The following is a 12,118-nucleotide window of genomic DNA, read 5'->3' as shown; positions in this document are numbered from 1 at the left end:
ATCTGTTCCAATCCCTCTTCCAACTTTACTTAGCCTGTAAGAGGGAATAATCATGTACTGTAAATAAAATCAATCAGTTATTGTTGTCTTTGTCAAGAGATGCAGCTCTGATACAACTGTTTTCTGAAACATGTGCACGTGTTCGGAAACAGTGTGCACATGCCATTGCCTTGTCCCAAAGTGAAGAATACAGAAGAACAAAAAATACTCTTTCAACTTCTATTTCTTTTCTTTACAGTTCCCTTTACCTCTATTAACTTTATGATAATATATCACTTTTCAGCAATTTTCATTCCTCCATACATAAGCTTCTGTCTGCATTTGTTGCTTCTCCTAACACAGCTTGAGGTGTCATTTCAACTTCTTACTGTGATAATGATTTATTAAAGGCCACATTTTTCTAATGTCAAAATTGTTTTTCAAATTTGCTTGTAAAAACAGAAAAAACCCTGTATATATTCTAATGACTCATAGTATTACAGGACTCACTAAGGAGATGGTCAAGGTTTACAGCCTAAGTACATAAGGCAATTTTCAAAGTTTTATATATATATTTTTTGACAGCAGAAGTAGATATCCCATATCCGTTTACAGTCAAATGCATCTATCTAATCAGTTAATATTTGTTAGTATATACAGCACAGTGGAGGAGAAAATGAAAAAGTAGGTAACTTTAGACTTCCATCTGAAAAGAAAATACTATTCAAAACAATATGGGACTGTAGGAATAATGATATCATGAGAGCCACTTTTGAATATGAATTTGAAATATCACACAGTGTGAGAAGCCGAATCAAGTAAGATGGCAGGACACACTTTTCCAAGTCAGGGTCAGAACAGTCATATGTAAATTCAAAAATCACTCAAAATTACTGTGTGAAAAAAGCTTTTACTAGATAAACAGAAATGTCCAGGTGAACTCTTCCAGAACTACAAGTAAATATTACAAAAAGGCATCCAAACAATTTTAAATAATTTTCTGAAATACTTACATAAAATATTTCCCCTCTTTCATAGGTTATGGAAGTAAGCAACAGGACGGGATCTGAGCAAATGGTCTCTCTAAGAACTGCTGCATGAACACTTCACATGTAGCTACTCACATGTATTTTTCTCTTAACGTTATCTTATTAACATCACAAGGACCAGCATTTCAATCTCCAATAACTTACATATGCTATATTCCATTTTCAAAATGGCATTAAGAGTCAAACTGTTTAATATAACAGAAAGTCAATATAACTTGACTATCCTAAATTCTATTAAAAACACAAGCTGCAATCAACTACTCTACATAGCTTTGTACTACAGACTTCAAGGGACAGCCAAATCTTCACAGCTGACACCCTAGTCTATACTGAATCACCACCTATGCATGTATTTTAAAAGTCAGACAGTAATAAACACAGCATTTTTTGGCCTTTATTCAGGTAATGGTCTACCAAGGCTGCACATCTGCATATGCACTTTTCCATGCTATGTATGCAAAGAGAACCAAACCCTGGAGCACAAAGATACAGGGGGAAAGCATCTGGTTTGCAGTTCATCCAGATCAGCCATGTAACAGCAGACTATGGAAGAGACTTATATTGTCACAGACCTTGCCCACCACTTGATTATTCATGGCGTATGAATATTTCCACCTTGTAGATTCATTTGTGTTTCATGGACAAAAATGACTGCTATGGTGATGTAGGAGCACTTTGCTTACATGTCGACAAGGTGCCTGCTCCAGAACTGTTCAATCATACACAGAGGCACGTTCGCTCCCCTCAGGAAGGTACCCCTCCCCTTTGATGTGGGGAATTACGCCCCATTTTGTTAGTCCTTAGTTCAGTAAATCCCAGATTTTTTCCAAGTATGCTCGTACCTATGACAGTGTAAAACAATCCCCAGAGCTAGCTCAGTACCAGCTTTTATCTCCTCTGTGATACATTAAATGAGGACAGTCTCAAAACTGTCACTGTCAGAGCTGTGTTCCATGCAACATTAGAAAAGCATCATCTTAAAAAGCCAGTAGCAAAGACTGCTCATGAAAAATGTCACTATTGTTTTGATTTGGGGGGATCCCACATTTTAGCATTAGCAATCTGATTCAAAGCTACTTCATACTAGAACAGAATATCTTTTTCAACATTACACCTTAAATAACAGAGTAAGTGGTTGTGGGTTCGGTCTGTAGCCAGGGATTATGCAAACTGAAATGAAAAGTAGTTTCTTTATCTCATGTAACTGAGAAAAAGAAAGTATAAGTTGGAAGAATAACATTATTTGTTGAGCACTGGAATTGATAAGTACCTTACCTGACTGAAAGACTTCCAAGTTGTTTGAAACTTTATCATTCTAAATGTGCATCTCTTTCAGCTATTAAGAATCTTTTCTCTGGGCTAAAATAGCACAGAAAATCCTTGAGCTTGCCAAAATTATATGAAAACGTGCAGCACCTGGCATCTCAGAAATCAGTCCTTTCTCCATAATAGTAGAGACCTTTGAATCTTAATTTTATTGCAAAAGATTGTTTACTCCAAATAAACCTTGTGGAGAAGCAGAAGACATAGTGATGTTTCCCTTCTCTCTGGTGCTTAGTGTACAAGTGCCATGTATGTCCCCAGGATTGGGAAGTGGATTTACTGATTGCATCCTTACAGTGAAAGAATGCTTCTTACTCAGGAAGGGTTTAAAGGAATGGGCAAGACTACAAAGCACATGAATCAATTTTTTTTATAGACATAGTTTTTCTTAGACATAGGCAGAAGTACATCAATATCAGCAGAACACGTTGATGAAAATAAAAACTACTTTGATTTTCCACCATATTCCAAATCTAGCCTCAATACTCACCTAAAGGTTGCACGACCAGGAGACTCAGTACAACTCATTTTAACCAAAGTCCCGGAACAGAGGAAAACCTCTTTCCTCTGGCCACACTGCCCATAATACACAGAAGGAGGTTGAGCAGAACACCAGAGGAAAATGGTGCCACTGGGATACCGATAGATGATGTTCACTGTAATCATAAATTTTTGAAAACTCCATGGTAAAATGATGGCAGGAACAGAGTCAGGCATTAAGCACTACTGAATTCGGTAATTTTCTGGTTTGCTTGCTTTAGAAATATTTCCTAAGCTCCAAAAGCAAACCCTTATTAATGAATTTTATGCAATGCAGAGGAGAAAGCATTTGAAAAATGGTGATATCTCAAAAAACAAAACAGAACAGCATACTAAAAAGAAATAAAATCAAAGAACTTTGTATTGTCGGAGCTACAGGTCTATGTACTCCATCCCCCCTAAAAACAAAACAAAACAAAGCAAAACAAAAACAAAACCAAAAACTATTGGGGCACTCTTTTAAACTCTGCAGCTGAACAAGCCGTTCTGCAGCAAGAGTCAATGGAGATTTTTTAGTGAAATATCACAGTGTACTTGGAAAAGACGATAAAGCTTTTGCAGCAAATTTGTACTTGGCCTTTTTCACTTTTGTGCCCTAATTGAGCTTAATTATTTACTCGCATTCATACATCAGGATTTATACCAAGTAAAATAAGAGTGCTCTGTGTTTATAGACCTTGAAGGCAGTTTCTGTTCATGGTTATTGATATAATCCAGAAATGAAACTTAATAAAAGGATTAGAGGTACAGACAAGAATTGCAAGAACTGAAAGGTATGGCGTAGCACAGTACGTGTGCCTGTCTCTGAAAGAGGAAATTGGGAATAATCTTCCTCTTATTCTTCTTTTCCTCTGTTTCTGCCAACATATATTCATTCTTAGTGGATGAAACAAACACAGACTAGTGCTTTTCCATTATTCTCATTACTTCTGTGGTTAAGTTCAAATTTAACTGTAACTGCCCTGTGTTTCAAATGATTTTATGCCACACAGACTTGCAACATCACACTTACCTTTTTCTTATAATATATCAGTGAGTGCATTGTACTTTCCATAACAACCTTTTTTTGGGTGGAAAAAATAGCACTTTTTTGTGCTTTACACATTCAACGCTACAGAACTGATGGACAGGGGCAGAGCAGTTGATGTCATCTACCTGGATTTGTATAAAGCATTAGACACTGTCCCACACGACATCCTTGTCTCTAAATTGGAGAGACATCAATTTGATGGATGGACCACTCAGTGGATAAAGAACTGTCTGGACGGCTGCACACAAAGAGTTGTGGTCAATGGCTCAGTGTCCAGCTGGAGACCAGTTACGAGTGGTGTCCCCCCAGGGATCAGTGTTGGGACCGGTCTTGTTTAACATCTTTGCCACTGACATAGACAGTGGGATTGACAGGGAGTGCGCCCTCAGCAAGTTTGCCGATGACACCAAGCTGTGTGGTTCGGTTGATACGCTGGAGGGAAGGAATGCCATCCAGAGGGACCTTGACACGCTTGTGAGGTGGGCTGATGCCAACCTCATGAAGTTTAACCATGCCAAGTGCAAGGTCCTACACCTGGGTCAGAGCAATCCCAGAGACAGCTACAGGTTGGGCAGAGAAGAGATTCAGAGCAGCCCTGCGGAGAAGGACTTGGGGGTGTTGGTTGATGAGAAAATGAACATAAGCTGGCTTCAGTGTGCTCTCACAGCCCAGAAAGCCAACCGTATCCTGGGCTGCATCAAAAGAAGCGTGACCAGGAGGGCAAAGGAGGTGATCCTGCTCCTGTACTCTGCTCTCGTGAGACCTCACTTGGAGTATTGTGTACAGTTCTGGTGTCCTCAACAGAAAAAGGGCATGGAACTGTTGGAGTAAGTCCAGAGGAGGGCCACAAGGATGATCAGGGGACTGGAGCACCTCCCATATGAAGATCAGCTGAGAAAGTTGGGGCTGTTCAGCCTGGAGAAGAGAAGGCTGCATGGAGACTTCATAGCAGCCTTCCAGTATCTGAATGGGGCCTATAGGGATGCTGGTAGGGACTATTCATTACAGACTGTAGTGACAGAACAAGGGGCAATGGGTTAAAACTTAAACAGGGGAAGTTTAGATTGGATATAAGGAGGAAGTTCTTTACTGTAAGGGCAGTGAGGCACTGGAATAGGTTGCTCAGGGAGGCTGTGAATGCTCCGTCCCTGGCAGTGTTCAAGGCCATGTTGGACAGAGCCTTAGGTGACACAGTTTAGTGTGAGGTCTCCCTACCAAGGTCCTTTCCAACCTTAACTATATTACCATTCACTTCAGTGAAACTAAGACCCTTATCCGAGAGAAAAATTATAGCTCAAATTTTTAGTTAATTTTTGTTATTTATGAAAAGCAGCTGTAAAAGGAATGATTGAGAAAGCAGTGGGCTTTACTGTCTGTCATTCTAGTGACCTGTTACTTCACAAATCAAATAAAAAACTAATGGCCACCTAACATCATCTTTTGCTTGTTGTCTAGTTTAACGATTTGCTTCAGGAATTTCTGCTTTCTGGATGATGATGACATAATATTTAATCGTGGATTTCCAGACAAACAGCTATAAGAAAATTTTATGCTGATCTCAATGTTTTTAAAGATGAGTGTTTTGTTTTAAATGAAAAAGTAACCTTCCAAAAAAAGATGTGATTTTTGTGGGGATGATTTGGCATTTTTTACTTCAAAACTTAATTTCAAAAAAATAAGTTAAAACATTTAAAATAAGAATTGAATTGCCTGAAATTTTGACAAAAAAAAATTTGTTAAGTATTCTCTTTGTGTCATACTGTAAATAGTTACTTTGGGATTTCTGTTTCCCTGAAGGAAACATGAAATACTTAGTAGTAATGTAACCTAAAACTTAGTTCATTTTGTGCTTTCATTTTTGAATGCAGCAGTTGAAATAAAAAAGCTATTATTTGTATAGGCTGTGAAGGTTTATTAGCTTTAGGAGACCTTTAACTAGGCTCTTCAAGTACTGCTTGTCCTAACCTTCAATATAACACAAAAAGAATTTGGATGTAAGAAAGAGACAAACAACTTTCTTTTGAAAACATAGCTAACAAAATTTAGTATGCCAAACCGGCAACCTGCTCTCTCACTGCGATATCTACCAGTTCTAGGGCATGACTGGCACAGTATTCAACCAGATTAAACTGCATTTGTTGCTGGAAAGCTCTGCTGTTTCAGTTCTCAAGCACTGCACAGATGAAATGTGCACTATAAATATGGATTTGTGTGATTACACTTTGAAAACTTCAAGACAAAAATCCTTCCATTTAGTACCTACGATATTCCAGTGATAAATAATTGTAGGAATAATTTCACACAGCTGGTACTTCAAGACTTGCTAATTAGATATGAAGGCAAGTAATTAGACTTTCAGGCATTTTGAAATTACAAAAATCCTGAATGGTGTTGAAGTAATGTTTATCATCCCTGGCAGGTATAAAAACACAGCAACAAGTGCATTTGTAAGTCAATGGACAGAAAACTTAAGTATTGTGGTATAACTATGGAGTTAAGTCTTCTACCCATACAATGTATGCAAGGCACAGCTGTAAATTCCCGCAGAAGGACTATGGAAGCTATGTCCAAAGGAGTAGAAAAGACATGCCATTTAATGATCCACTGTGATTTCCCAACATATTTTTGTTTTATCATTTCAGATACAGACTTGAATCCAGAAATGTCTATTCACATACAGTCACAACTTGTTCTTTACCAAAAAAAACCTATTATATACAGTCCTATGTACATCTATACATGTCTAGATATAGACATACAGACGTACACTCAGCAAAGGTGAAACTGATACTGTCTTGGCTTGTTACCTTCCCTTATAATCTTCCTTCTGCAAGATTTACAGTTAATGATGAAAAGTGCTTTAGAAGAACCAAATATCAATAATGTTGGGGTTTGTGTGGACAGATGAGCCGTTTGCATCTTCAGCTGATGATACGTATTGGTAATAATAAGTATTCTCTTGTACAGTACAGACCCAGCCAGCATGAAAGCTTGTAAACTGGTGTCAGATATTAAGCGAAAAGTTGCTTTATGTTTCCCACAGGAAGATGTAATATGGATGGCACCATAAAATTTATATGTAAAATATGTAAAATTATTTAATTACATTACTTGAAATTTTATAAAAATATCAATCTAAGATATGTAAGTATGGCAAATGTCTTCTTTTTTTTTTTTTTTTTTTAATTTCCTGGCAAAGCTACAAGCAGCAGGAAACAGTACCTTGTGCAGAGAAATGAAAACAAAGCAGCTATTGATAGCAATCCCTATTACTCTCCAGTATTGACAGTACAAATGAACGAGAGACATCCCAGCACAGATCTATCATGTCTGGTTTCATTTTACTCACAAAACAAACAAACAAACAAAAAAATCTGTTGTGTAAATGTGTGACATATTGGTTGAAAAAGGCAGCTGAGCCGGTATTTGGCATAGCTGAAGAGGGAAAGATAGGAGTGAAATTTTTCCATGACTTGGAATTTCTTGTGTTTCAAGCACAAAACACAGCTCCTTTTGATTTGTGATTAATGGAAACTATGGTAGCTAACAGATGCTACGATGCCTGCAGAAAACAACAAATAATGATCACCAGCCAAGGAAACTGTTATCCTCTGAAATAAAAAAGAATACTGCAGTTGCTCATTTCCTACAACCTTGTATTTACTCAAATCACATCTAATAAATGGGAATAAGCCATATACTTGCAGACCACAACAGTGAAAGATATCAGGGTCAATAAAGACCAAAATGAGGTGTCCCAAAACCCCTGTAACCTTATCTCATGATTACATATACAGAAAAAAGTAGTATTTTAGATGCCAAATACAAGTAAGGAAATATATTTTCTTGGAAGAATCAATACAAATGAAGTTAGGGAAATTTTAATGTTATTTTTCTTAGGAAAAGGAGGATTTCCAGCCAAGGAAAAAAAAAAAAAGAAAGAAAATAAAATTTAGGAGAGTCAGATTAAAAGGGAAATTATGTAAAAGCATATTCATTCTTTGCTTTGACTAACTTTAATCAAATGCAAGAAAATCATTAATGGATGTTGGAATGCTAGTCCAAATAATAAAAATCTAATGTATATTATTTACATCCTTCTTTCAGGTGGTAAAAATGATGATTGTGGTTGTGCTGACATTTGCCATCTGCTGGCTGCCGTACCACATTTACTTCATAGTTACTGGGATCTACCAACAATTAAATCGGTGGAAATACATCCAGCAAATCTATTTGGCCAGCTTTTGGCTCGCCATGAGCTCTACAATGTACAATCCCATTATCTACTGCTGTCTTAATAAGAGGTAAGAGCTGGTTATGAAAGAGTTGGTATGCATAACTTCAACGAGAATGTAAATGGTTTAAATGGGATAAAAAACAAAAAAATTTCACTTGAATAATTTTCAGTTACTGGGAAAGAAAAAAAAGCACAAAAAAAAAAAAATTCCCTTTAGATTTGTACTTGAAATGAACCCCAAGAACCAAATGTCCAGTTCCAGTAGTTACGTTAGTCTAATTTTAGAGCAAAGTTAAGTATTCAGAAACCATCCCTTGCTGTTTCCATATGCAAAATTTAAAATTTATAGCAGTTTAATATTTTTTTGTTTGCAAAGCATTAAAATGAAGAAGACAACCATTAGTGATATACAGTGGAATCTGCATGTTCACTAACGAATTGTAGCCATAAATTTGTTTTGCAGTACGGGAAGGGTATAATATAAAATGTGGTTTACTCTGTATTTTAATGCTTCATCATTAGATATCTACCGAGCTCTGAGGTCTGTAACAGGCTACTAAAACAAATATTATTTCATACTGAAATACAGCACTGTTTGATAGCAACACATTTTGCTCTGAATTTCAAAGGCATTGCTGTTGAGTTTGGTGAGATATTTGGCAGTTTGAGACTATTCGATTGCAGAATGAACTCATGCTTTTTATTTCAGCTTGTAGGACCAGGATCTAAACAAATGTCATCCTAGCCATATTGTTTTTCAGTATTACTTCTCATAATGGAGTCAGTATGAATCAGTATCGAATAAGTAATTTAAACATTATTAGAAATCTCTTTTGAATGAACAACCAGTGTCAAGTTTAATTGCTGACAAGTTTTACACCAATTTTGTTGAATATTTATAAAACCCCACTAAGGATCATGCAATACCTGTGAAAAGGAGTCTAACTGAAAATGAAGTGACCAAATCCTGCCAAGCTTTTATTGATGGAAAAACACTGGAGTTTGCCTCCTTGATTAGAATAGCTTATGATACCTAACATTCATTGTCTTTCAAATGTCAAGGTAATGCTCAATTTCACACAGTCTTCTTCCCCTTTTGATGATTACAACTGTTTAAAGAAGATGTAAAGTTATAGTATTCCAGAACAATACCCTAATTCAAACGGCAAATTTCCTATTAATTTCAACCAGAATTCTCTGGATGACCAATGTCTGCAAAATGAAAGGTGAGGAAAGATCATGCCTCATATTTTATCAGTTACTACCATAAAACCTCTAAAACGTTGCCATTTTCTTCAAAAACTTTCTATGCAGAATCACAAAAGATGTTATTCAGAAAAAGTTAGTGTCTCATATGGCTTGTATTGACACTCGTACTTTAGTACAACTAGTGTTTAAGTGCAAAACTAAACATCTGGGTGAAAGAATATAAACAAACATTTCATAATTTTGAGACACATTAAAGGTCATCTTGTACAGAACGTAATGCAAGGAGGAAATTCTGGTCAAAGTTTTCTTATAATTGAGCTCAATATTGGAATCAAGAAGCCAGAATGTCTGCCTCCTATTCATGCAGCAGGAAAATACAGCCTGTTGTTGGGAGTCAGATCAATTCATGCAGTATTGTTACCTCTACTGGATCTAATATGAGACAGAGTTACAACACCTATTCCCCAGCCTCATCTTCCAGGCTAACTGGGGTTATGTGTCTTCCAGGCTTATGTATCTAGGTAAAGAGTGCATTATTTCAAGATGAAGAAAAAACATGCCCTGAATAAGAAAGAGAAGGTGAGACAAAAAATAATACAGTCCAAAGATATTTAGGTTTTACCGTCTCCTTCACTAAACCCATTTCCATCAGAGATTCTTTCAGTGTTTTTTTCAAATTTTGTAATTCCACCTGAACAGAGAAACCCTAAATAGCAAGTTACCTGCTCGCTTGTCACCATGTGACAGCTCTGTGACAAACCTGAGAAAAATGAAGAGGAAGAAAGTTATTTCTGTGAGACCATTCAACTTTCACTGAAAACAATCTAAATTTTTTATCTGTAGTCATCACTGTGGTAGCTTTACCATTGCTCCAAAAAGCTTATAGGCCCAATAAACAACACAGCTGATCACTGAAAGAGAAACGAGAGAAGCAAGACAAAGTGAGAAAGTCTGATAAGTTTTAGGTCTAGGTGAAAAGGTGCTCTTTTGAAGGTTACATATAAATATACAGCAAATTGTTTATCTAACATTTAACTTCTATTCTGGAAATGCATACACACAAAAATTAGCAGTAGTCCTTATAGTAAATCTGTTCCTCTAAATTGAAATAACATTATACACTTCTGAATATTGCAAGCATTAATATGCTAAAGCCTCTAAATTCCCATTTATACACTGTTCATGTACAGTTTTCAACCTTCTAGGATCTTCTTTGGTTATTACAAATAATTTTCTAAATATGTGATATGACCAATTAGTAAGCACCTCTGTTAGAAAGGGAAACACAGAAGGGATATTGGAATCTGGAAGCTGGGATGGTATTTTACAGAAAAGAATGTTATAAATTTTCTTGCTGAAAGAAGATGAAAATATAGGTACAGATTTCCTCACAGCTCAAATCAAAACAATTTCTGTGAAGACAGTGCTGTGAAAGCTGGTGTTTGCTTATTTAGGCACAGGTAAAGGAAGGGAAATTGAGTACAAGGAAAATACCAACGTTAAAATGCAGGGAAAGTATATTGAAATCCAAACCAGAAATGAGCTGTTACCAGTAACTTTTTTTACCTTACTCAGACTTTAGTCAAGGAAACCCCCACTAAGTTCACCACTAAGAGAATTAAGCACAAGATAATTATCCAAGTCAGTGTCCTGTCAGCACAATATACATTTTCAGATGAAGGCCTGTGGCTGGCTCACAACACAGGCTTTCACCAAACATCTTTCCTCCCAGGTTCCGAGCTGGCTTCAAACAAGCTTTCCGTTGGTGCCCCTTCATTGAGATGTCCAGCTATGATGAGCTAGAGCTCAAAGCAGCCAGATTTCATCCCACTCAGCAAAGTAGCCTATATGCTGTGTCCAGAATGGAGTCCAGCATGACAGTGGTGTTCGACGCTAGTGACGGAGACAACACCCATGCCAGCCGTAAGAAAAGAGCAGCTCCAAAGGACATGAGTTTCAATGGCTGTTCACGGAAGAATTCCAAGACTGTCTCCACAGCCTCAAGTCTCATCGGTTCACTGCACACATCAGTAGATGATTATTCCTGAGCATTTCATGGTGACAGCTGCTAGAAGGGCAGCACTGGACAATGCTTTCCTACTCTGGGACTAGATATTCATGCCACAGGAAAGCAAACCTAACTCTACTGATGAAACCTAGCTATAAATACAGTGAGATTTTTAAGCATCACTTTTCTGCTTGGACAGAAGGAGGAACTTGAAGACATGTGTATGCTCCAGTTTGAAAGCACACGCTTATACACAGCAATGTTGGTAGCAATTATCTGAAACAAGCCAATGGCATATAATACATTGTTTCAGTTGTATCTGACCTGTGGCATTTATGTTTTGCTTACTGCAATGTAACAGACTCCTTATTGAAGTCGAAATGCATGGTGGTTTCTACTATGAGTTTATTAACCCCACACAAAATTACATGAGATGTGATAAAATATTTCTTTATAATGAAGACATAATGAGCCCCAGTTTATTCTTTTTTGTTGTTTGTTTTATAATTACACCCTATTCCCAGGCAAATAGACAAAGGGCATTAATGTGAACAAAGTTCAGCTCTGTCTGCGACAGGAAAATTTTTCAAATATAGATGAAAAATATTTTATTTTAAAGGAGAAAATCTCCAAGGGACTAAGTTAAATTCTACCCAAGTTTCTGTATTAGTGAACGTTAGATTCCAGTGGAAGGTGAGCTTCCAGGAGGATTCATTGCTTAGATGAATGTCTTGTATCTTAGT

The 12,118-nt window shown here is 36.9% G+C and overlaps 1 protein-coding gene across 1 annotated transcript in view; it reads left to right on the top strand.

Annotated features, from left to right (window-relative positions):
• Positions 1-11,867, top strand: part of TACR3 (tachykinin receptor 3) — a 32,780-nt gene extending 20,913 nt beyond the window's left edge. Inside the window, exons 4-5 of the mRNA XM_061359421.1 lie at positions 8,029-8,225; positions 11,100-11,867. Of these exons, the coding sequence (XP_061215405.1) occupies positions 8,029-8,225; positions 11,100-11,415 (513 nt within the window). The 3' untranslated portion in view covers positions 11,416-11,867. The remainder of the gene's footprint in view (positions 1-8,028; positions 8,226-11,099) is intronic.
• The last annotated feature ends 251 nt before the right edge of the window (positions 11,868-12,118 follow it).

The sequence above is a fragment of the Neopsephotus bourkii genome, unplaced genomic scaffold (assembly GCF_033783945.1).
Source record: "Neopsephotus bourkii isolate Nb327-2 ecotype Australia unplaced genomic scaffold, CSIRO-AGI_Nbou_v1 NB_977, whole genome shotgun sequence".
Lineage (NCBI taxonomy): Eukaryota > Metazoa > Chordata > Aves > Psittaciformes > Psittacidae > Neopsephotus > Neopsephotus bourkii.
The sequence above is the reverse complement of the archived record's forward strand: the minus strand, read 5'-3'. Positions and strand labels throughout refer to the sequence as shown.